The following is a 23,726-nucleotide window of genomic DNA, read 5'->3' on the forward strand; positions in this document are numbered from 1 at the left end:
AATGGAGCTTGGTAATTATTTTCTAAATTTAGATAAGGTAACCATTCTTAATTTCTCTTAGCTTAATTTTGTCCGCTACTCTTTAGTTCTCGTAAGGCTTTTTAGCAAGTTAATAAAATTACTGTGTTTAAAGAAGTAATTTTCCTCGAAATGTTAAGAGATAAGCATTTGGCGAAGAGCTAAGGGTATTTTACCGTTTAAAAGCTAGAAATGGTGACCCCAATCACAACAAGTACTTAAAACTTGTACAATTAAAGCTATGTTTATGAGAATAATACCAGCTATTTCTAATTTATTTACTCCTCGATCTGATCCTTGTTTTAGGGGCAAGTTCAATGACATTGCTCGAATTCAGACGCAAGCCAAATAATTTTAAAATAAATAACCAACGATACACTGAAATAAATATTTTCCGACAGAGTTGTAGACTTGTAGCCAAGAGGCTCCTGTACAGTAAACACATTCACACCCATACACACGCAGCACTCGGGTGCTCACCCTCTCTTTCGCTCTCTTTTGGGCGCACATCCCTGCCGCGTGAGAGCCAGAGAAAGAGAGCAGTTTAGGGAGAGTGGTTGTGCAGCGCTCTCGTTGCGTCGACGCAGAGCCGTCGAAAGTGAAAAGGAAGAAACAAGGACGAAACTCATTTTGTGTATTTTCGGCGGTCGACGGGTGGGGGCGCGCCGCTTTTTTGCCCTTTTTTCGCGCGCGCACCCATCGGGCCGTTGTTGTAATTGAAAACTACACCGCGGCACGAAGGCGGCTCGAAGTCCTGCCCAAATCTTACACTCACGCATACGCGCACTGCGATACAGATACACACACACACATATACACACGCACACCGGCGCGAAGGAACACGCAGACGAGCGAAAGGACGAAAGGCAAGCCGAAAAGCAAACGAGGACCGCCGCCGCGGCAGTTCTCAATTCTCCGCTCTGTGTGTGGTTGTAAAAAGGCGAAAACGTCACGAGAAAAACCGGTTAATATATTATTGCTAATCGAATGGTAAAATAAATAAATTGGAGTGCAAAAAATCGAACAAACTGCACGGCCCCGAAAAGTGTGCATGAAAAGGTCGTAAGAAAAGGCTTAAGTAGTGAAAAACCCAAGTGAAAGACAAGCGGTGAAAATTTCCCCGGAATCAACCTACGCTCGCTGGCGTTCTTTTTTTTTTCGTAGTCATTGTTTTGAGGCCATTTACAAACTGCGCAAAAGGCACAAGATACGTGGAGCGGATGTGAAAAGTTGCTACGCTTTCAAGCCACAAGCGATACGCTTGTGTCCACAGGATACAGACGATGCCGGAGTGGATAGAGATGCGCCATTGGCACATGTGGTGTCCAGAGGAGCACCCTGGGATTACCCGGTAGAGGTCCGAGATTAAAGCCCGTAATTAAATGCGCATTTAGTACATCTCGCCGTTGGGCGGAACTCCCAAAAAAAGGATATGCTTCTGAAGGTGAAGACAACGACAGCGGCGGCGGCGTCGGCGGCCGTCGCCCTGAAACAGGAACAAAGCCGAAGGATCAAGGAGCGGGAGTGGCTGAACAACAACAATCAGCCCTGGCCATAAATGAATTTTACGTATTTCGGTATACACACGACAAACGCCGACTAGCGCCAGGACCAAAGTCCCAGGACGATGGGTTTGAGTTTGAGTTTGTGCTCGAGGATGACGATGATGATGATGATGATAATGCTGAGGAAAAGGAAAAGGCAGAGGGAAATGGAAATGAAAAAGAAATAGGAAGGGGAATTGGAATAGGAATAGGAAAATGAGAATGAAAAGGGTGGGTGGCTATAGCCAAGTCCGTCTGCGGTTGTACGAGTAGTAATACCCACACAGGCACATCAGATGGCGTATAGAGAAAGAGTGCCAACAGGAAGAGGAAAAAGAGAAAGAGCTTAGGGTGTGTGTGTGTGCGTGTGCGGGAGAGAGGAACATAAGGGATGGTCTCTTACTTTTCATACTTATTTTTGTGTATTACACTACTCGACTGCAAAAACTGCAGCAGACGCAGGAAGGAGAAAATGAGGACCAAAGCAGCGAAAGAGCGGCAACAACAAACCGAGACTGGCCACAAATCAATCAACCGACTAGCAAACACCCTACACAGCAAACAAATTCGAACCATTCATTATCTAATTTATTTTGTATAATATCAAGAGCTTGGCTTATTTAGATATCAGAACTACGCCCTTAAAATATATATACTGGAAATGTATTTTTGTTATTATTTTAAATGAGTTGTAATTAGATTCCAGTCTTCCCAATTTAAGACTTAATAATTTTTTAAAGCTTGATAAAAAATTTCGTGTCTTCGCAAAAAAGTTTTTATTTTAATTTCTGGTTTTATGCCATCTTCTTGTTTTTTTTTTAAATAAAATATAATTACCTATTAAAACATATAATTCTAAATTAATTAGGATTGGTTTTGATAGAAGACTGTCATGTATTTTTCGCAGTGTTTATTTAAACTCAATTACCAAAGATTCTTACTAGCAATTAATAGGGTGAGAACAGTCCTTCCCTTAAATATCTCGAAATGTATCTAAAATCGAATGTGCCTTGGGCCGCAGCTACACAAATTCAATTTCGAAAAATTCGTCCTTTTCGGCGGTGAAGTGGTGGTGGTTGTTGTTCCTGCCGCCGTCTGATCCTGGAAAGGGCATGTTAAGGGTGAACCGGCCGCACTCATACACACACACACACACACACCTACATCTGCCAGACGGCCGAGAGACGGCTGGAAACACACAGTTAGACTGGATGGCAGACGTTTAAGCCACGGCAGAGGGCGGTGGTCGACGTCGACGCTGGCGTACACACACACTTATGGAAATGCAAATGCACTTACACATATGCAGGCTCGTCCTGCGATGCATATATGTATGCAACATGCAACGAATTTCGGCTACTTAACCTACAGAACAAAGGAGGATACAGAAAAAATAAAACGCAAGAAAGTAGGACTGGGAAAAATAAGCCTGCGCAAGGCGCGTAAAAGGACACGCGCACACACTGACACTCACACACACACACACACACACACTTTCAGACTAATTTAATCCTCTGGCTCAGTTGAATTCGGTTCCTGTTCCCTCGGCAACCGCCCCACTCAGCAGACGAATCACACGAGAGGCCGGAAATAGGAAAACTACAGGATACAACCTACCCACACCAGCACTCACACAGATACTCTCACTTACACATATACACACACACGAAAGCCGCTTATGTGTTACGTTAGTTACTTTACGTTGTGCGCTTAGCGGCATGTAGATGGCGTTATTACGCCCTAAACGCTCTACGTAATCGCCGGTTACGTGAATACATCGGAGTACGTTGAAGTAATACCCTCTTGTATCTGTGTGTGTGTTTGTGTGTGACGACGTTACCTCGTATCTTACTTTCAATGTCATCAAAAAGGGCTGAAGAAAGATATTTCTGCATTTGAATCGTATCACAGCCAGCTTTGATGGGCATTGCAATGAGCATCGATAGCATTTTTGTGACCGGTGAACTGTGACCTGTGACCTCTCTCCATGCCAAATCACGTAAACCGTACAACGAGTTAAAAGCTAAACCAACAAGTGTTCGTGATCCGACATATAATTCTTACGTAACTCCTCAAAGGGTTGTGAAATGTTGCCACTATCTACTCATATCACAGCCATTTTGATGAGTTTCGTGCGAATTTTAGCAACTGGATATAAATCAGTTTTTATAAGCGCTTGCTTCGCATCTTTCTTATACCATGTCGTTAAAATGCTTGTGACCTTATGTATTCGCAATCATATCACAGCCATTTTGACGAGTTTGGGTAAAGAAATCTCAACATTTAGGGAAGTTCGTTTCACATCAACCAGACGTCAACGCCCAAGAACCATCTGAAAACCAGTCATAATAAGGATACACACAAGTTTTAGATGTTTTGTTTTTTTTTTTTTTTTGTTTTTTTTTTTTGTAGTTTTTGTTTTTATTTAAATTTATAATAATTGTTATTTTTATATTCTTTTTTTCATTTAAGGAAACTTGAAGGTTTACAAAACAAAACAGACCACAACAGATGCTTCTAGATCGTACGAAATATAATCGAACTGATTTCTGACGGGCAAATTAGTAATACGGATTGCTTTTCGTTAATTTTCTTTAATTTAGGGACAACGAAGGCACTAAAACCCAAAGGAAGCCTGGCTCAAGCTCTTGCTCTTACATTTGCTTTAGCTTGTAAGGGTAGCAAGGAAATTTCTTCGAGAAACATCAAAACAATAAATTAAAGCGATGTCAAACATTTCTGGTAAATGCTAGCGAAAGAAGTGTAACAAAGGCGGAGAAGTGAAAACAAAATTCAATTTTAATAAAATTAATTAGTTCTACCGAATTTTGAAAAGAATAAATTTGAAGCGCTCTAAAAACTCACATTCGTTTTTCATTTCCCGCAGGGCAAGCAAAGGGCATTCACATCCATCCAGCTTTTGGCTTCGGGAAACTCTTCCCGAACCGATTGCACATTATATGCTAAAGTAACTTAACAATCGGAATGCTGTATGAAGCTTGGCCCTTTCCTTGCACCGGTGGAAAAACTATCTTGGAATGATGACTTGGGTTTTTGGTGTCTGTCGCTGCCACTTTGCTTCTGGGGTTTGTGTTTGGGTGGGCGTGTGTGTTGTGTGTGCAGGGCTGGGCGTGTGTGTCTGTCGGGGTGTGCCGGTCGATTGCCAAAGCGGATAAAACTATAGATAGCTGGAGCGCAGAAGTACATCAAAGAAATATGTTTAAAACAATTTTACAAAATTTTGCTCTTATCTTAACTCGACTTTTTGCTTTTCTTCTTAAGTTTTTGATTCTACTTCATTTGCTTTTCGGTTTACAATGTGATTGTATCAATTTGGTAGCCAATCAGTTTTGGAATTTTCGCCTCGGCTTACAGGACTTGTGCGGGGCAGGAAACGCTCCTTACAAACGCTCATTGTTCTCGTATTATAATTGATTCGACTGTTGCTTTTAGCTTTCTAAATTTTTTGTTTCTCTCCTTTGTTTTTTTTTTTCATTTGCTTTCTCATACGTTTTGGTTTTTGTATTAGTGATTGTTTGTTTCATGCTGTTGTTGTGTTTGGCTTCCGTGCGCTGTAGAAGTCTTGCAATTTCAAAAAATTTACTAGTTTCCTTTTGTTTTAATTGTATTTTATAATTTCCTAGTTGTTGTTGGTGTTTTCGGACTGTGAGAGATGTGCTACAGGATGAGCCGCTCGTGCACATGGCATAAGGATGTGGGTGAATGTGTGGCTTGTGTGAATTGTGGGGCGAAAATCGCTTGGAGCGACAAAGAAAGCCGCGCGTTTACTCGAGGTTGATGCGAATGCTGGTGCGGACATGGATGCGGATGCGGTTGTGGTGAGTGCTTCATGTTGTGTGTGTTGAATCTGTGTGTGTAACTGTTGCTTGATGACGGCTGCCCGTATGGCTCCCACTCGCTACGGCGACATTACCAAGCCGTAGGAGCCTCCGTCTTCCTGTCCGTCTCCCCTCGCCTTCCAGCTTGCCAGCTTCCCTTGCTCCATTGCCCAGCTGGCGGTTTCTCACTGCGGCTGATGCTGCTGCATCACGATCTGATACTGTTGTTGATTCTGCTGCGGATGCTGCGGCGTCGGCGGCTGGAAATAGTGATTGGCTAAGAGCGACTGGGGGTGCAAGCACATCAGCTGGAAGGTGGCCGCCTGCGCCGGCGGCGTGTACGCCGGCTGGGGTCCCCCGCCGGCGGGGGAGGGCTGTGGCGGCGGATGGAACTGCTGGTGCGGCTGGCCCGGCGACGGCGTGGTCGACTGCGGCGTCTGCGTCATGAACTGCAGCTGCTGCGGCTGGTCCTGGTACACACGCATCTGCATCGGCGCATACGTATGCGATTGGAATTGTTGCTGGTGCGGTGGAGGGCCATACTGGATGAACTGCGGTATCGGTCCGGTGGCCATCAGGGGCGCTCCTGTGGCCGTAGTGGCCGATACGTGCATCTGCGACGCGGCCATAGGAGCTGCGGGAGAACGGATAAGAAATTGTAATAATTATCGCATATATGCAAGCTAATGTCTAGTATACCTTTAAAATTGTGTGGACTAATTTCCAAATAACCTGCATTAGAATTTCGGGTTATAGTTTTAAGTCATTTTTTGTTTTCTGATTTTGTAGACCCTTTTCAATTGGTGATTTAAAAATTTAGAAATAAAACTGTAATTGAATCTTCAATACATACAACATGTTATATTTCTAAAAATTTAATTTTGAATTTATCTTTTTTAATAATTTTTAATAATTCTCAGCTGATATAATGATCCCATTTAAAATAAAAAAAAAGTGCAGCCTGTTTTAAATTGTAATAACCAAACTGTATAGCAATTCATTTGCTAAATACTTAAAATGGATTTATGTGTATAAATCTTAGTTATAGACTTAGTCTATTCCAAAAGTGGGCTTTTGATTTATAATGATGCTCTTAGTTCGCTTTTAGTTTAAAACCTAAAGCTAGCTTTATATAAATATATAAAATAAAATTTAAATAATAAGTTCTTATTCTTCTGACGCGTCACAATTATTTGGAGGAATAAATTCTTATAATTCATATAATTACGTACCGTAGTTACCACGGCGTAGGCGCGGTGGCTGTCCGGCCTGCGGATGTGTGGGAGGCGGGAATGGGTGCTGCGGCTGCACCATGTAGATCTGCTGGTTGGTCGCCGGTGCCGGCACATGTCCTCCTGTGGTCGTGTAAATGGGCACAGGCGTCTGTGGCGTGTGGGGGCGCGATGGATTCGGGGTGCTGGGCCCGCGGGGCGTGAACGGCTTGGCAGACGGGTTGAGCACATGTGGCTTCTTCACCACCGGCGTGGTTCCGCTGGCAGCCCCGGCAGCGGCGACTGTGCCTGCAGCCACCGTTGTGGAGCTGCTCGTCGCACTGGCAGCTGCTGGCGTAGACTTCTCGGATCCGGCGCCTGCAATCACCCCGGTTGTGGGCGTACTGGCTATGCCAGTGGGCGTTGTCGTGTTGCTGCTCGGTGCCGGCGAGACTTCCGGCTTGGGCGTAACCAGCTGCTGAGGCTGTTGCTGCTGCACCACCGGCATGGGCTGTGGCGGCGGCGGCTGCTCCATCAGAACCGGCGAAGTAATCACCACCGGCGAGGTCTGCGGTGGCGGCATTGCATGGTACATGGGCAACGGCTGTTGTGACGGATCCTGGATCAGCTGTGGCGGCGGTTGCTGCACTTGTGGCTGCGGCTGGTGCTGCTTCGGCACATGCTGATGCTGAGTCTCCACCAACTGCTGTTGCTGTTGCTGCTGGACCTTTTGTTGCAAGTGGAGCGGCACATGTTGCTGCTGGGGTGGCGGCGCCTGTTGAGGCTGCTGCTGAGGCACATAGTGTGGCTGAGAGAGGTGCGCCTGTTGCAAGTGCGTCTGCGGCAGCAAGACAACGTGTTGCTGTTGCGGCTGTTGCTGCTGCGGCGGCGAGGCAGATTGCTGCAACGCACGCTGTTGCTGCTGCTGCTGCTGTACTTGCTGCTGTTGCTGTACTTGCTGCTGCTGCGGCTGTTGTTGTTGCTGCTGGGGCGGTGAATTGTTGCTGGGAGCCAGTTGAAAGTCCTGGCCAAATTGTCGCAGCTCCTGCATCTGGTTATCGCGCGTTCTCACTTGGCGCGTCGGTTGCGTGTTCTGGCCCTGTGGCTGCAAGTTCTGATGCTGCTGCTGTTGCTGCGGCGGCGGCTGTTGCTGCTGCTGCTGCTGCTGCTGAGGCACGCCCGTTTGCAGCGGCGGCGAGTTGCTGTTCTGCCCGGGATGACCTCCATGGGAGCCGTGTATGGGCTTGCCCAGAGACTGGGGCTCACCGCCGTAATTGAGCGACGAGTTGCTCTGCGAGCCCTGGTACTGGCGCATCTGGCGCTGGGGCAGCGGCTTGTTAGCGTTGGCGTTCGCATCGCCATTTAGCTTGGAGCCGCTCATGTGAGATTGGTTGCGGTACTGAGAAGAGCTGCGGAAATACGGAAGAAGTCAGTGCTTGGCAGAATGACTGAATCGCTTGTTATCGCACTTACCCATGCATGATCTGCGAGTTACCCTGGTACGAGTACTGGCCCGGCATGCCCATCGATGGCTGGTAGCCGCCCTTGCTCTGGCCCACGGAGTTGCCGTTGCCGCCCTGCGACACGGGCACGTTGCTGCCGCCGGTAGGCACATTGTTGCGCATCACCTTGCCGCCCTGGGGCACAGTCTTGCGCTTCACCATCGAACCGCCGCCATACTTGCTGGACGTGTCCGCAGCCGCGTTGGCAGACGGGGCCGGACCCGCGCTCTTCAGGCCGCCGGCCAGCATTAGTGCTGCCGTGGACTGCGTGGAGCCGCCTTGGCCCGCCCCGGCGCCCATGCCGCCGCCCTGCATCATCAGGTTGCCATCACCGCGATTGTCGCGGTCACGGCCGCTGCCCTGAGAGGACATGCCAACATGCGATAGCTGCGGTCCGGTGATGCTGCGCGTCTGCTTGGTTATGTAGCGGTCGCTGCTCATAGTTTCCCGCAGCTGGAAGTCGGCGGTGCCGCGCGGCTTGTTGCCACGATCGCGGTCACGGTCCCTGTCCCGCTCCTCGCGCTCCCTTTCGCGGTCGTTGCGCTCGCGGTCACCACGATCACCGCGTTGCTCCTGCTCCGCCGACGGACGCTCCACGGCCGCGAAGAGCGCCTCCTCGTCGCCGTTCTCCAGATCCAGACGCTCGCGACACGTCGGATTGTTCTCGATCTCGGCGGCCAGCTTCTCGGCCTTGGCCTCGGCCTCTTTAAACTCCAGGGAGTCGCCCTTGTCCAACGGCACCGTGTACGAGGCCAGAGAGTCATCAAATGTGGAGGTCACGCCAAACGTGTTCTCGTTTTTGCGGAACATCTCGTTGGGGTCCCAGCCGTTGGCGGCATTATCCAGTTCTATGTCAATGTCGCCATTGGCGCCAGAGTCCCACGGTTCCAGCTCCTTCTCGTCCAGACGCGCACCTGCAAAATAGTGTTTGCTTAGTTAAGGTTTTGAGTGTGTATATATTCAAATGGATCTCACCGTTGCACTTGTCAGATATAGCGCCATCCGTCTGAAAAGCGCCGGCGGTGGCGTATTGCGAGTCAAAGTCCTTGGCCACGATGGTCACCACAGTTTCGGCCGGGAATATAATGTGATTTGGCACCTTGCCCTCCTCCGGCAAATTCTTGGACTTAATGCACGCCGGTAGCTCCAGTGCGATGTCAAAGTTGCCCGAGAATGTGCGGAAAACGCCCTCGTAGATGTTGCCCGACCGCAGGCGCACCTCTACCACGCTGCCCACCAGCGCCGTGGCCGAGTGCATGAAAAACGTGTTGTTGTAGACGCCCTGCGCCAAGGGACGCACTGATCCGCCTCCGTTCCCGCCTCCTGCACCTGCCTTGTTGTTAGCGGGCCTCAGGCTGTTGTCGTTCGAGTTGTATCTGCGAAAAGGAGAGAAAACAGGAGAAGCGTTCACCACACGAGTTAAACTATACGTTAGCGTTGCGGTTTGATGGCTGGGGACTGACTGAAATTGGAAATTCGATGGCGTTCAGGCACGGTGGCGATATCGATTCGTTGCAAACTTTGACCTGACCCCCGCATTCCGCCACCTCTGTGAAACCACTTGCGTTGTGTTTGTGCATTTTAGCTCATATTTTTTTAGTACAACCAAGAGAAACTATTTGGCTGTTCAGACAAAGACTCATTGGGGAATCACCTTGCTGAAGTTGGAGTCACTTGTTCAGTACCAGCATTAAGATATCATTTTTTGTTTTAAACAAAGACTATACGGGAATCCCCAAGCAATTAATTTATGATTTAAGTTGCGTGCCACTGTTAAAAGCTATTATTAAAAACCATGTTTTAAAATTTTAAATACAGTTAATACAATCAATTTGAAATCAGGCAAGAGTATGATAGTTTCTACGAAAAAATATTTACCAATATTTACAATAGTGAGTTTTTATTTTGATACCGCTTTAAACTACTTCTTAATGATTTTTAAGTGCTATCGATATGCGTTCCGCGAAAGTAATCAGCCAAATGAAACCTCTTTGGCCTGCTTTGTCGCTGTCGCAACCCGAACCGAACTCATTCCGTGGACGCCGTCCTCTGTGCTTTTCGGGGGGTGTTTTGGCATTGGTTGCGTGCGGACAGGATCGACGACCGTGAAATGCGCAACGCAACGCACAATGAACCCGCGGTGGGTGTGGGTGTGGAAGCAGGGGCGGAGCGGAACCAAACGGAGAGGGGCTAGAGGGGGGTTCAACAGTAGCTGATTCACGGAGCGTGCACTGTGCACATTTTCGTGAATGAAAACAAATGATTGAATGCGCTCAAGAGTGAATCATGCGTGGGGTGAGGTGCTGGCAAGGCAAATTGGGGAACGAGAATCCGGGAAATAGGCTGCGACGAAGGCAAACTTAAAATGCAAGTGTGCATGGCCGAGCGGCGAATAAATATGCATAGACGTCGAGCGGAAAACAAAAGCGAGGTGGTGTATCGTTCGGTCAGCAAATTGTAAAGTGACCCAAATTTCGGACCCCCATTGGGGGCTTTTGGGGCTTTCGGGGGTTTCGGCGGGCGACCAGGGGGGTTCGAAGTGTGCCAAAGAACGAAACGAAACTTAGCGCAGTCGCCGCACGTCACAGCAACTGAAAACTAAAAACTGAAAACGGCGAGCGGCAATCAGAAAGCTGCAAAATGCTGACAATGCAAGAAAATGCATTCGAAAAAAGGCGAGCGACGAGAGTAAAAAATGTAGTGCGCTACGTGAGCGAGTGTGCGTGCATCACTACCATGGGCATTGGTTGCCGCACAGTGGGCCTGAATCGCAGAGAGAAGCATCGCACCGCATTCCAGGCCCACTGTGCCAACAAGCTTGAGTTCGTGTTGGTGCACAGTGAATAATGAATAATGAACGCGCATTTCGCACAGTTTCGGGCAAAAGTATGACTTGACGAGGAAGACTCGTCTGATAATGCAGCAATAAATAGCACAACAGTGCCCGATCAATGCTACTTGACAACAATAACATCATATTTGGGAATTTTGTGTATTTACTCCAATCATAATTAATTTTTTAACATTCTTTGGAATGAAGAAATTCATATATTCTCTTAAAAATGTAAAATATTTATTTTGATATGTTAATGCTAATCTTCTAAGAAGGCGGCGGACTCATGATACTGAGAATAACACTACGTTATCCCGGATTTTAGATTTTTGAATTAACAATGAATGGTTTCAATTCAATTTAATTTTGTCACGTCGAGTTCTCAACAATTTCCATTTCTGCAGTTACTTCTAAAATAGATTAATAGATTAAACCTACATATGTACATATCTTCATTTAAAGAAGTATTTGACATAGTGTTTATATGGCCAGAATAATATAAGAGATTTTGTGAACAACCGAAAAGATCTGACTGAACCGTGTTTTAAATTGCTAAATGACTATTCTATTGGGTAACATTTTCCATCAAGCACTATTTATGTCCGTTGGATGATTCTTTCGCCCAGAAAATGATAAAAAGCTGGCGAACGTGCCGATACTTATGCACCGCACTGTGTAAAAATGCGGATGTGGAAGTTGATGTGTGTTTGTGGATGTGAGCACTGCAGTCATATTTCAATTGAAAATTTTAAGGAGGCAGCAGCAAGGGTGAGCGAGCAGGGGAGGGGGCGGATGGGGGCCAGTGGGGGTGTGAGGGGATTAGGGTTGGCATACCCCTGGCAAAGGGGGTGACGATATTCGACTCATTGGTGCGACAAAACGGAAACCTTTAAACAATTATGTTCTCTACTCACATTTACCGTTGTGAAAGGGAAATGTAAACAAAGCATAAAAAGTTCGATGCTGAGAACACATACACTCACACTCACACACACAGGGGCACGCGATGGCCTATTATATAAGCGCCATTTGCATTCCAAAAAAAAATTAAGAATGGTGTTCCACGAGATGCTGCAGTGGCTAAGCAGAAAGAAAAATAAACGACACGAGACGCGCTTTCACCTTTATAATTTTTTCTTTTTTTTTTTTAGTCAACCGGACCGGGAGAGAAAAGAGCTCTTTGTGGCGCTTTTGGATGTCGCGGGTTTTCAATTTGTCAGGGCAACGGCAACGGCGAACGGCGAACTGCAAACTGCGACGGCAAAAGCAAAAGCAATGGCAAAAGCAAACCAGCCCCAAAATGCACTGGTGTGCGTTGGTGGCCCCTTTCGCCCGATGCGCCCCGACGCCCCCTGCCAATCGACGCCCCTGTCTCTTTTTCGCCAGTGCAGCTGGTGCTTCTTCTTACCTGGCGATGCCGCCGCTGGCACCTCCGCCACCGCCAGTGGGTCGGGTTTTCCGCTTGCTATTGTTGTTCATGTCGTCGATTGGATGGGATATGGGATTGGATCGTCGAATGCCGATTGCCAATTGCCAATTGCCAGGAGGCAGTAGTACCAGTCCCAGTTCCAGTACCAGGAGTAGCGAAGAAGTGGCAGTCGAAACCTGGCGTTTTCTTTTCCCTGCCTGGACTAATTATCCCGAGTTACCGACTTTCCGATCTAACGATCCTCCTCCGATGGTCTCGAATGGGCGGGCGAGGCGTGGTCTAGCCAAAATATACTATTTCGGCGGCGTTTAGCACTGATACTTGGCTGCTAAATATGCTTTTGTTGCTAATTTTATTTTTTCCCTGCGTACTGTAGCGATAACGAGCAAGGTTGCTTGACGAGTTGCTGCTGTCCGCTGTCGATATTTTTTTTGCACATCCCTAGCGCTCGACGGCGTATTTGTTGGCAAACGAAAAACGGAAAACACTGCGAAACGGCCGACTAACTGCGCGGCGGGGGTGGTGAACGGTGAATTTTGTTTCGGTCAAAAACTATTAAGTTAATTTATTAACTTCAATTAGAACAGGGGTGCGTGTGTGCAGCCACAGAGTTCAATATCGAATAGCTATCGCCCCCACACTCGATATCGCGGAGCCTGCCGATAGTCTATCGATTAATTTGGTTCTAAGGCACACTTAAAACAGTGCTGGACAGTGCTAGTGGGCGCGCATTTTAATCTATTGCTTAGATTACGCATTTTGTTTTGTTATTAAACTGCGCGATGACCCAAATATTTGCCTTGAATCTAGTTCACAAATATGGGCGGATCTATTAATAACCCTCGCTACCTTTGGTATGTCATATAGGGTACAAAACATCCGCATATTTACCATCTGTCCAGATAAGCGCCAGACACCAAAAGACCTTGGTCGTAGAGGAACTCCTTTCCGAGAAGGCTGGTGGCAGCTTAATCATTTCAAAGTCAGTAAATCCACTCTTTGCCAGCTTATGTGCTCTGTTATAAGGTAGTAGTACCCGAGCTCCCGTATCAGATAAACTAATTACGATGCAATCTCGTTTACCGCCGACGTTGCCATATAAAGAAGCCGTTTATCTGCCAGAGCCACACGCCAAGAAGAGGGTCTCCGTAACGCCTGATAGAATAATTAACACCTACTGAAATTCCGAGGCGAAGATATAATCAACATCTGAGTCTTATAAGTAACTTTTAAAAATTTATGATATAGTTTCCGTTTTTAAATTTTTTATGGTGGGTATTTTAAAAGTAATAGCTAATTTTTAATTCTATCCTTTTTAGTTTCCGATCATATTTAATCTTTAAAACTTAGTAATCATTTGAACGAAATATTATTAGATATTTATGTATACCAAAGATTAATAAAACTTTGCAATTGTTAATCATTTTCTTTTGCTTTGTTTTTAAGGATAATGATAATTATAGCATATGTGTTAAGTAATTTAATAAATTTCCTTTCTATTTACAAATGGTGTGTTCTTTGATTATTTTGATCTTCTAATATAACATAAAGTAACTGTCACAAGGTGTCGCTGCTTAAGATAAGATAGATAATTGGCTGAATTTCTGGTGATCATTTGATCTGTCTAAGTCTTAATCCAAATATTGGTCCATCATTTATCAATTGAGATGCTCGGAATGCCACTTGGCCGGCAGCCAAAGGTGGAAAATTACTTGGAGTCCACACGACGTTGGTTGACAACCCATTGGGATGGATCCCCCTCTGCCACTGCGCACTTGGAGTGCGGGGACTTGATAGCGATATCGCGGTAGTTTCTGTCACCGGTGCCGTTGACATTTCCAGTTATATATTCGTTTGTGCTCCAGCCGACGGATCATCCAGCCGCCCAACCCGCCGCAATGCTTGCTCGCCCATCCGCCTGCCGAATGCGCGTTAAGTACGCCATTGTTGTGCTGATCTCGAGCTGAAAATAAAAGCGGACTGTTTGTCGCCTTTTTCTTGACTCTTTTCATTTTTCGTGTTTATCAGAAAAATCTGCCCGAGCCCACATATTTATCATTCAAAAATTCGCCTATTCGGCAGTTTTCATTAGATTGCGAAGCGGTGCACTTGGCTCAGTCAAGTGTATAGGATAATCAGTATCATCAGTGCTCCCGAATGTCCTTCAGCTAGTAACCTCAAGGCTTGTGTGGATACGTGAAACATGTCAATTGTAAAGAAACTATCATTTGATGGTAAGGATAATACTTGGCTAGTTATGGCCATCGGTTTTTGTGAAACGTGGAATTTAAATAACAGATTAGGCAGGATAAAAAACTTTTAGTGCAATTACCCTTCGATATAAATAATGGGATTTAACAATTATTACAGTTACCTGACACCATTTTAGTAAAAATTCTTTGAAAATTCAGTGACTCATTGGTTCATCTCGTGATCATTTTATAATCGTTCCATTTACACTACTTGGCCAATTTTACAACCATCATATATGCCACCCGCCGATCTACCGCTTTAATTAGCAGCGAACAACAGCTGGAAATATGCTCGACGCAAGCTGTTAAAAATTTTGGCCTGTTGTTACAATTAGCATTCATTTGGTGCTTTGTTTTCGCCCATCATGACCGATAACACTTGTGTATAAAAAATATTTAACTTGCCCAACCGTCAACCACAAATATTAACTTTTGCCGACAAAACAAAATGAAGAAATAACTTGAAAAGATATTATATTTAAGCAGACTCTATTTAAAGAAGTAATATTATAAATTAAATTGAGTTTAGAAGTGAAGTAAGTAAAAAAATAGTAAAAATACTTTGCATATAGAAAACCTTAAGAAAAAATAGTAAACATTTGATAAAAAAAAGAAAATAATATAATAAATGTAATATTTTATATAGAAAATGTATAAAATAATTTAAATCTATAACTAGAATTGCTAGTTGTTTAGAAACATAAATTATTATTAATAATTAACTATTATTATTATTAATAATTAACTAATTAATTATTATTATTAATAAATTATTGTTAACAATAGCATTGATAAGTCAAACCAAAAGTATGCAATTCCTTTTCAATATAAATACTATAATTGATTTACACTATAACTAAAATTGAATGTTGTTTAGAAATATAAAATCTATTAACATGCATACGACAACAGCATTGATAAGTAAGACACACAAATTTGCAATTCGTGTGAAAGGTAGGAGCTATGATCAATGACTTGTACTATTAACTTAGATCTATAGGCAGAGAGATGACTAACAGTCTCCGTCTGGACTCAATACGCACTTGTACCTATCCGGATTTGTTTTCGATATGAGTAGCACTCAATGTGCTAATTTTTCGATTAACTTCCCGTGAATTTTTACCAAAAACCCTAATCACTTATTTTATTTTGACTCCACTCGGACTTTCTTTTGATAACTATACAAAAAAGTGGGTAACAAATTGATTTTTAATGGGATTTATATAAAGAGCGATTGAGGAAGATATAACAGGTTTTAGAGTTCGGCACATACATATAAAGCTCTACAATTGAGTGATACGAGTGTATATGACTCTCCAATAGTTCCCCCTCAATAACAGCTAAGAATCTCAGATATTTAAACAAATTACCGGACACAGTCAGAGCGAGAGTACGCAAACAAACATATGTGCTTAATTACGAATTCACACAATTAAAGTTTTGCGCTTTTTTTCGCTGTGCTGGCGGCTGAGCTCGGTAGCGAACAAGCCGGACTGTTCGTTTTTATTATTAAAATGCTAAAAAAAATCCCCCAGACAAAATCAAACAATTTCGGTTAGCAGAGCGATTGTACCTGGCCATTGGCGAAACTGAAACAGAAACCGAAAATCAGTACACAATGCGTTGGCCGCGAAAGCACACGTTCGGCTTGTGGCCCAAGGGCAGAAGTGGTCGAAATCGCCGAAATGGAGAAGTTGCCGAGCAACCCCAGGCCACAGTGGCCACCATTTACGATCGTAGGAACTGCGACTTAGTTATTTCCGACTTCAAGGCCCACTGAGAATGGCTCTTTCGTCTCGATTTCAGCCAGCTGCGAGGAGAAGGAGAAGTACACGGCTCAGAATGGCGAGGACTACTACAGCCAGGCTCACACCGTCGACTTGGATGTGGCCAGCAAGTACTCCAAGCCGAAGGAGGCCCACTGGCTGGTGCGCCGCATCTTCTTCCTCAGCTGGATCACCAGCTACGATCGGGAGCAGGCCTTTGCGGACTTGATTGCCGGCATCACCTTGGGTCTGACCATTATTCCGCAGAGCATCGCCTATGCCGCCTTGGCCGGACTCTCCTCTGAGTACGGCCTGTACTCCGCCTTCATTGGATCCATCATCTACGTGTTTTTCGGCACGATACCACAGGTGTCCATCGGACCCACCAGCCTGATGGCCATTCTTACCCTGCAATTCTGCGCGGACAAGCCGGTGCAGGTTGTCATAGTTCTGGCCTTCCTCGCCGGCTTGGTGGAACTGGCCATGGGAGTGTTCCAGCTGGGATTCATCGTGAGCTTCATTCCGGCTCCGGTGACGAAGGCGTTCACGTCGGGCACAGCTGTGATCGTGGTCTTCGCCCAGATCAAGAATCTTCTGGGGGTTCGCCTGAAGGGATTCCCCTCATTTGGAGACTTTGTCACCAACATCCGCCCAACGGATGCGGCCATGGGAATATCCTGCATGGTGGTCCTGCTTCTCTTAAGGGTAAGTAGAAAGTTTAACAAAAATCATAAAGTTTTATCAAAATATAAACACTTTAAATTGGATTAGAATGATGAACGAATAAATTAAATTAAAATTAATAATAAGTTTATTAATTTAAAATGCAATACAAAACTAATGCTACAGCATTAGTTGACTTTTATTTTTCCTATTCAAAGTTCTTTAAAATACTCTTACTTTAAATATAATTTTAAAAGTTAATATCTCATGACAATGAGCTTGAGACAACGATTTACTGACTAATTTGGGTGATCTTTTTCTTGTTCAGCTTCTATCGCAGGTGAATTTTAAGATAGACACGCCAGTCACGCGCCGCCTGAAGAAGATCCTGTGGTACATCAGCATATCGCGCAATGCTCTGGTTGTCTTCACCACCGGACTGATCGTGTTTATCTGGGTGAAGAAGAGCTCGATTGAGGCGGTGCCCTTTGCCCTTTCCGCAAAGGTTTCCTCGGCCATGCCCACGGTCAAGTTGCCGCCCTTTGCCTTCGAGTACCAGAACCGCACCTATGTTTTCACGGATATCCTGCACGAACTGGGCAGCGGAATCGTTGTGGTGCCAATTGTGGCAGTACTCGCCAATGTGGCCATTGCCAAGGCCTTCGGTGCGTATGCGTAATATTAGAGTGTTCCTATGAGTTTGCCTCTATTTTTGATTGTTTTGATTTGTTTCAGTTAAGGACGGCAATCTGGATGCCTCGCAGGAGATGCTGACCCTGGGCCTGTGCAACATTGCCGGTTCCTTCTTCAGTGCCATGCCCACCTGCGGAGCTTTCACCCGCTCAGCTGTGAGTCAGGCATCCGGAGTTCGAACGCCCATGGCCGGCATCTACACGGGATTGATAGTGCTCTCTGCACTCAGCATCCTGACCCCCTACTTCCAGTACATTCCCAAAGCTTCGCTGTCCGCCGTCCTAATCGCAGCGGTCATCTTCATGGTGGGTATTGCACTTTTAAAAACAAATAGATCTAAAGTATAGATATTTGAGGTACATTATTTGTCTTTAAAGTTTATGATAATTACTTATATATTTTTCTAGACTTGAAAACTCTAGATTATAAAATGAGCACTTAATTTTTAAATATTTTAAGGACCAAATATTTCAAAACTTCCAAAACCAAACTCTAGTTTTTTATGTGATTTGCTTTTAAACAGATTGACCTTGCTCCGGTTAAGGAGCTGTGGCAGACCAACAAGAAGGACTTCTTCAGCTGGGTGGGCAGCTTCATCATCTGTTTGGTGGCTGGCGTGGAGTTGGGCCTGCTCTTTGGAATTTTACTTAGCATGGTGTTTATTCTGCTCCGCCTGGGTAACCCCAAATTTGAGGTCACTTTGAAGCAGGTGAGGTTATCAGCACAAAACAAAACCATTTTAAATAATGTTGTGAACCTTTCCCGCAGCATGAATCCACGTACTATGTCCACGTGGTGCCCCAGTCGGATGTGTACTACACGGGCGTGGATGCTCTGCGATCTGAGCTTAGGGGCGCCTGTAGCCTGTACCACAACGATTTCCCAGTGGTTCTCGATAGCGCCCGCTTCATGCAGTTCGATGCCACCTTCAGCGAGATGCTGATTTCAGTGGCCAAGGAGATGGCCACCCACGATGTCCTGCTGATCCTGCAGAACATGAGCCTGAAGGTGCAGCAGATGCTGCCGGTGATGAGCAATGTGCGCTTCTGCCAGGAGGACAGCCAGCTTTCCGGCCACCTGCAGGCGGAGAAGGAGACGCCTCTGCTGGAGGCCAAGCTGTAAGCATTCCTATCTGATGTCAGCCCTCCGTTCCAGTCTGTTTGATCCGGTTATGTCGGACGTCATAGGAATTATCTCCAGATCTAATACCGCTTGACGTTCACACGCAAATTGCACAATCTGGCAGCGGCACCAGTTAGTTAACTACTTAGATTTAGATGTTTAGTTAGCGTGTTTGTAAATACTTATATGCATTATTAAAATATAGTTCTCTTCTACAAATATATCACAAGATAGCCCATACGAAAGTATTCTGCAAGCGGAGATAAACAGGTGCTCCAAAAAGACCATAAAGCACGCCTCGTGCCGCGACATTCAGATATATAGTCTGGCATACGTGTCGTATGAGTAATGCCATGGAACTGCGCTGAAAACTCAATTGACACCTCATTAAATCAATTGAAATGCCGGTTGTTTTTCTTTGAAATTGTTGTTTAATTATTATTTTTTCGCTTTTTTGTCGTTCAATAAGGAAATTATAATTTATAGAAAAAGTATAATAATACAGTATAACAATTTAGTTTGTTTTCATTTGTTTTGTTTATCCATTTTATATTGCATAGTACTCTTTGCCATTATCATTGGTTTTTTGCCAGTGTGTTTAATGGGAATTTACGTTTTCATTTATTCTATATTGTTCGCTTTGTTTCCGAGGAAATAAACTGTTGTATAGTTGTATAGGTGTCTAGTAAATGATTATAGAGTGTGTCTATGTGTCCTTCTGTCTGTATCTGTGTGTTTCCGGTCCGCCCCCGCATTCCGGATGCGATATTTATTCCGGATGCGGCGGCTTTCCGGCTTCGGTGGACGCCGAAGTCAGGCTTGTAGATTGTAATTGTCTATCCGATGTGGCTGAATAATACAGTGACTTGATTGTAAGATTTAAATCATTTACGTGGGAAAAGTTAACGCTTGTTTCGATTTCGGTTTCGGTTTCGGTAAGTCCTTCTGGGTCCATCCGCCTCAACATTCCGGGCAATTTCCGATACCTAACATATATGTCTGCCCGCCTACTATTTGCCAGTTTACAATTTACAGTGTTTCCATGTGTTCTGTGTGGTAAGTGTGTGTCTAAAGTAATCATTTGCTCACAATTATTTCTTTTGCCGGCCAAGCACATGTACATATGCAACTCTATGCGCTCTTTAAATATGCCTTGTTTAATATATTTGTTTTGGTTTTGGTAAATTTTGTCATTAATATATTTTATTTCTTTATCTTTATACTTTTCATTTCTTGAATGTTTGTATTTTCGTAAAGCAAGAGGTACGCAATGTATTTGTTTGTGTATGCTGAGTGTATGAAGGCTGAGTCAAAGCAATTTTCAAACATTAGGAAACAGTTTAGTACTTTCTTTTCTCGAACCGGATAAAAGCAAAGTTCCCCGAAAGAGGGAAACAGAAATAGTCGTATGCGGCGTATGCAAGTAACTAACTATCAGTAGTAGGTAGTATTAAAAATAACGATCGAAAGAGTGTATTTTGATAGGTGTGGGGTAGATAGCGATGGGAAGTAGTGGCAAGTATAAGCCGCCCCTAAGTTGCTAAAGGAAGTGGGAAAGGGTCTCCTTGCTGAATTTAGTGAACATGTCTCCTGGGTCTAACGCTACGATCTTGTGCTTAGTACATTATATTTGTATTTGCCATTGGGTATCCCATATATGTATGTAGGAGTGGATCTCTCTTGGTCTTTGGTTTGCTTTAAGTTACACTGATATTTATCGCATATGGCTTCTATGGACATCAAACACTGAAAGAAGTGGGGCGTAGAATAGAAGTTTAAGTCGAGCAGTAGAAGGCGGGGATTGTGGTTCTTAGGTGTTGGGTTTTGGGTGTTTCGGGACTTGGGATTTGGGATTTGGCTGGGGCTATCACTTGGTTGGAAACGAGGGGAAAGTTCTCTTCTTGTGCTGGACTGGAAGTCAAGGTCTTGGAAGGTCTTGGAAATGCGCCCGATTGGAGGTTGGCTTGAATGCGAAGTCGTATTTAGTATATGCGAATATATGTAAATATGTACCATATCGATTTATTTATTTAATTTAATGTATGCATTTTTGTTTTTTGTTCGGCGTCTTTCCGCTTGTCTGACATTGCTCAACATTCGTTTGTGTTTTGATTTATAAATGTAATTTAGTTTTCAATATACTTTAAATATATACATATAATATATGTATGTTTATGTTTATGTTTATGTTCGGTTTAGTTTACCTTATGTGTTTGCTTTATCTTCTTTTTCTTCTCCTCCTCTTTTGGTTTTTATTTATAAACTGGTCAGCAACAGTAGCAAATTTAACAATGTGCGTTAACAAATAATTGTAAATATAATGTATGTATATAATATATTTCTCCTCCTTTACTTGTATTTGTATTTGTATTTTTGAATTTGTATCTGTATAATATATGTGTGTGTTCAGTATCTATGTGAGTGTGTATAGCATCTGTGTGTATGGATGTAGGTGTGGCTGCAGGTGGAGAATCCACCTGGCCTTGTATTATAGAATTTTTCCTTTAGTGGGTAAGTGGAATCTTTATCGAGTTGCAGTCACCTAAACCGGCAGGCAATTTGTTAAATAATTTTACAACAATTTATTTGGGCTTGTGGCTTTGTTTCTGTCCCGACTGTGCGGCCGATGCTGCTGTTGTCTGTCGGTCACTCATAATATTTCTATCAATTTAATTAATAAAAAATATTACCATTAGTACTATTAGTCATATCATATCATATCAACAACAACATATGCATTGGCCCACAGCGAACCGGGTATGGGTTTTAACTTTAGCATTGGTTTGTCTGTCTGCCTACTCCTCGTCAGTGTTTCTTTCATTTTCATTTTCTTCATATATATTAGCTTAGTAATCGTAATCAATAGCAATAATCATAATCATAATAGTAATAATAAGTCTAATCTACGAATAATATAACAGGACCCTATAGAATGACCGGGGTTATTTGCCAAAGCCGAACCCGAATTTTCCGAAGAGATCTTTGCCTTTCGATAGGACGTCGCCGCCGGGCGCCGCTGCCGCGATGCCCTTGAGCCCGCCCAGCAATCCGGCGCCCGGTCCTTGAGGCGGAGCCTGGGCTTGCGGTGGCACTTGTTGTGGCTGCTGCTGCTGCTGCTGCATGCGGGTTGCATTCTGCATGCCGGGTTGCATTCCGGGTTGCATGCCGGGCTGCATTCCGGGCTGCATTCCGGGTTGCATGCCGGGCTGCATGCCCTGCTGCATCCCCTGCTGCATGCCCATTCCGGGCTGCTGGGCACCGAAGGCGTTTGCTTGTTGCTGCGCTGGCTGCACACCGCCGGGTGGTTGCATTGGATCCGTCTTGGGCGGTTGCTTCGACCCAAATAGACCACCGGTGGCAGCCGAGGTAGCACCAGAGAGCAGGCTAGTCGCGCCGGAAAAGAGGCCGCCCGTCGGCGCCTGTGTCGTCACCGGCGGCTGCTGTTGCTGCTGCTGGCCCATCTGACCCATCTGGCCCATCTGACCCATTTGGCCCATCTGCCCCATCTGTCCCATCTGGCCCATCTGTCCCATCTGCTGACCCATCATTCCAGGTTGTCCCATTTGCTGTTGTTGCTGCTGCTGCTGTCCCATCTGCGTCTGTTGCTGACCGTACTGTTGCTGCTGCTGCTGCTGTTGAAGTTGCTGCTGCTGCTGCTGTTGCTGCTGCAGGCCGACATTACCAACGCGACCGATCATCCCCTGCAAGGTGGCGTTGGTCCAAGGACCACAAAACACATGTTAGTTGGGCTTCCAATCAGGCAGTGGGCGCATTTAACGAATGTCAAACTAATTGTTAAGTATATATATGGTACGTATATTTATGGGGGTTTCTTAATATTTTCATGGAGTTCTTTCAACGCCCTCTCAAGTAAGTTAGCCGGGGATAGTTTGGTTAGTTTAGCGAGGTCCTCGAGCATTTGCCGCCGAGTCACTTGAGATGGATTGGTTGTGTGTTAGTAGTAATGGCCGCTACGTTCGTTAACTACGGAAAGAGGCTAATCAAAAACCGCAATGGACCCTCTGGGGGATCCTGGCTAGATGAAACATAGTGCTCCGAGTGGACCCAATCAATGGACTCCAAGTCCCGCCAGCTCCGTGGGAGCGGGGGAAGCAGGAGGCTTGATTTCAGGCCTCAATTTAAACGAGTAACAGTAGCATTACGTGATTTGATTTTTATACACATCCGTTGATTGGAACAAAACTAAAAAATATGTAGAACTAGCAACGTTTCTCAATAGTTGTCAACTGAAAATTCAAAGGGCCTAAGGCCAAAAGACAACCAAAGAACTTGCATGGCAAAAAGAAAATATGTTTAAAAAACTTTTAAGATACGCATTCTGACAACAGACAAATTTCAGACAGTGCCGGAGGACTCTCGATGTCCCCGTTGTGGATCGGACTTCTATAGTTCTAAAGCTCTATTTATTTACACTACCTTGATGAGGAGTGACATGGACATCGCCAGACTTAAAAGTGGGCTGACATGTCGGAGGGCGTGTTTTGTGAGGGTGTCTAGGCAATCATTGAAATCATAAATATTCAGCGGATACTTATCATCCGGTATGAGTTCGTGTTGATGAACTAAACAAACCAAATTAAATTTGTTCTTTTGAGTCATTATTTGGCTATATTGTCATAGGTGTTTGATCATTGTTCAAAGTAAAAGCTAAATGCAAATCTATTCAGAAAATCATAGTTGACAACGGTGAGCCAGAGGAAATCATATGAGGTAAATGTTGATAGTAATTTAAAGCAAATACAGTTGGGATTCAACTTAGGCGGGGAAAAGAACTAAAACGCAACTGACGAAACCAAAAACTCAAGGAATTACACATACAGTGAATCACATAGA

General features: G+C 44.7%; 3 protein-coding genes across 9 annotated transcripts in view; 1 reads left to right on the forward strand and 2 right to left on the reverse strand.

Annotated features, from left to right (window-relative positions):
• Positions 1–5,062: 5,062 nt before the first annotated feature.
• On the reverse strand, positions 5,063–13,001 carry LOC128266793 (ataxin-2 homolog). Of its 6 annotated transcripts, none has more exons than XM_053003582.1 (5): positions 12,356–13,001; positions 9,090–9,490; positions 8,086–9,028; positions 6,634–8,021; positions 5,063–6,035 (listed from the first exon to the last, which is right to left on the reverse strand). In XM_053003582.1, exons 1-5 carry the CDS (start codon positions 12,424–12,426, stop codon positions 5,587–5,589), a joined length of 3,252 nt encoding a protein of 1,083 aa, XP_052859542.1. In that variant the 5' UTR covers positions 12,427–13,001; the 3' UTR covers positions 5,063–5,586. The 6 variants fall into 6 exon arrangements, with proteins under 6 accessions (XP_052859542.1, XP_052859551.1, XP_052859576.1 ...); XM_053003591.1 differs by lacking the exon at positions 12,356–13,001 and adding an exon at positions 12,070–12,221; XM_053003616.1 differs by lacking the exon at positions 12,356–13,001 and adding an exon at positions 11,937–12,057.
• Positions 13,002–14,379: 1,378 nt separating this feature from the next.
• Positions 14,380–19,093, forward strand: LOC128252661 (sodium-independent sulfate anion transporter). Of its 2 annotated transcripts, none has more exons than XM_052980562.1 (6): positions 14,380–14,610; positions 16,435–17,099; positions 17,386–17,722; positions 17,793–18,055; positions 18,274–18,459; positions 18,519–19,093. In XM_052980562.1, exons 1-6 carry the CDS (start codon positions 14,580–14,582, stop codon positions 18,870–18,872), a joined length of 1,836 nt encoding a protein of 611 aa, XP_052836522.1. In that variant the 5' UTR covers positions 14,380–14,579; the 3' UTR covers positions 18,873–19,093. The 2 variants fall into 2 exon arrangements, with proteins under 2 accessions (XP_052836522.1, XP_052836521.1); XM_052980561.1 differs by lacking the exon at positions 14,380–14,610 and adding an exon at positions 16,085–16,364.
• A 2,110-nt stretch (positions 19,094–21,203) lies between these two features.
• Positions 21,204–23,726, reverse strand: part of LOC128252660 (uncharacterized) — a 28,026-nt gene continuing 25,503 nt past the window's right edge. Inside the window, 1 exon segment of the mRNA XM_052980560.1 lies at positions 21,204–22,573. Within this exon segment, the coding sequence (XP_052836520.1) occupies positions 21,815–22,573 (759 nt within the window). The 3' untranslated portion in view covers positions 21,204–21,814.

This window comes from Drosophila gunungcola, chromosome 3R, assembly GCF_025200985.1.
Source record: "Drosophila gunungcola strain Sukarami chromosome 3R, Dgunungcola_SK_2, whole genome shotgun sequence".
In the NCBI taxonomy this organism is placed as follows: domain Eukaryota; kingdom Metazoa; phylum Arthropoda; class Insecta; order Diptera; family Drosophilidae; genus Drosophila; species Drosophila gunungcola.

Bases quoted from the DNA above. Each gene is read 5' to 3' on its own strand.
- LOC128266793 (XM_053003582.1), bottom strand. From the start codon at position 12,426: ATGAACAACAATAGCAAGCGGAAAACCCGACCCACTGGCGGTGGCGGA. The intron at 9,491-12,355 runs GTAAGAAGAAGC...TCCTTTTCGCAG, and splicing joins GCCAGCGGCGGCATCGCCAG to ATACAACTCGAACGACAACA. The intron at 8,022-8,085 runs GTAAGTGCGATA...GTATTTCCGCAG, and splicing joins AACTCGCAGATCATGCATGG to CTCTTCTCAGTACCGCAACC.
- LOC128252661 (XM_052980561.1), top strand. From the start codon at position 16,247: ATGCGTTGGCCGCGAAAGCACACGTTCGGCTTGTGGCCCAAGGGCAGA. The intron at 17,100-17,385 runs GTAAGTAGAAAG...TTTCTTGTTCAG, and splicing joins TGGTCCTGCTTCTCTTAAGG to CTTCTATCGCAGGTGAATTT. The intron at 18,056-18,273 runs GTGGGTATTGCA...GCTTTTAAACAG, and splicing joins TCGCAGCGGTCATCTTCATG to ATTGACCTTGCTCCGGTTAA.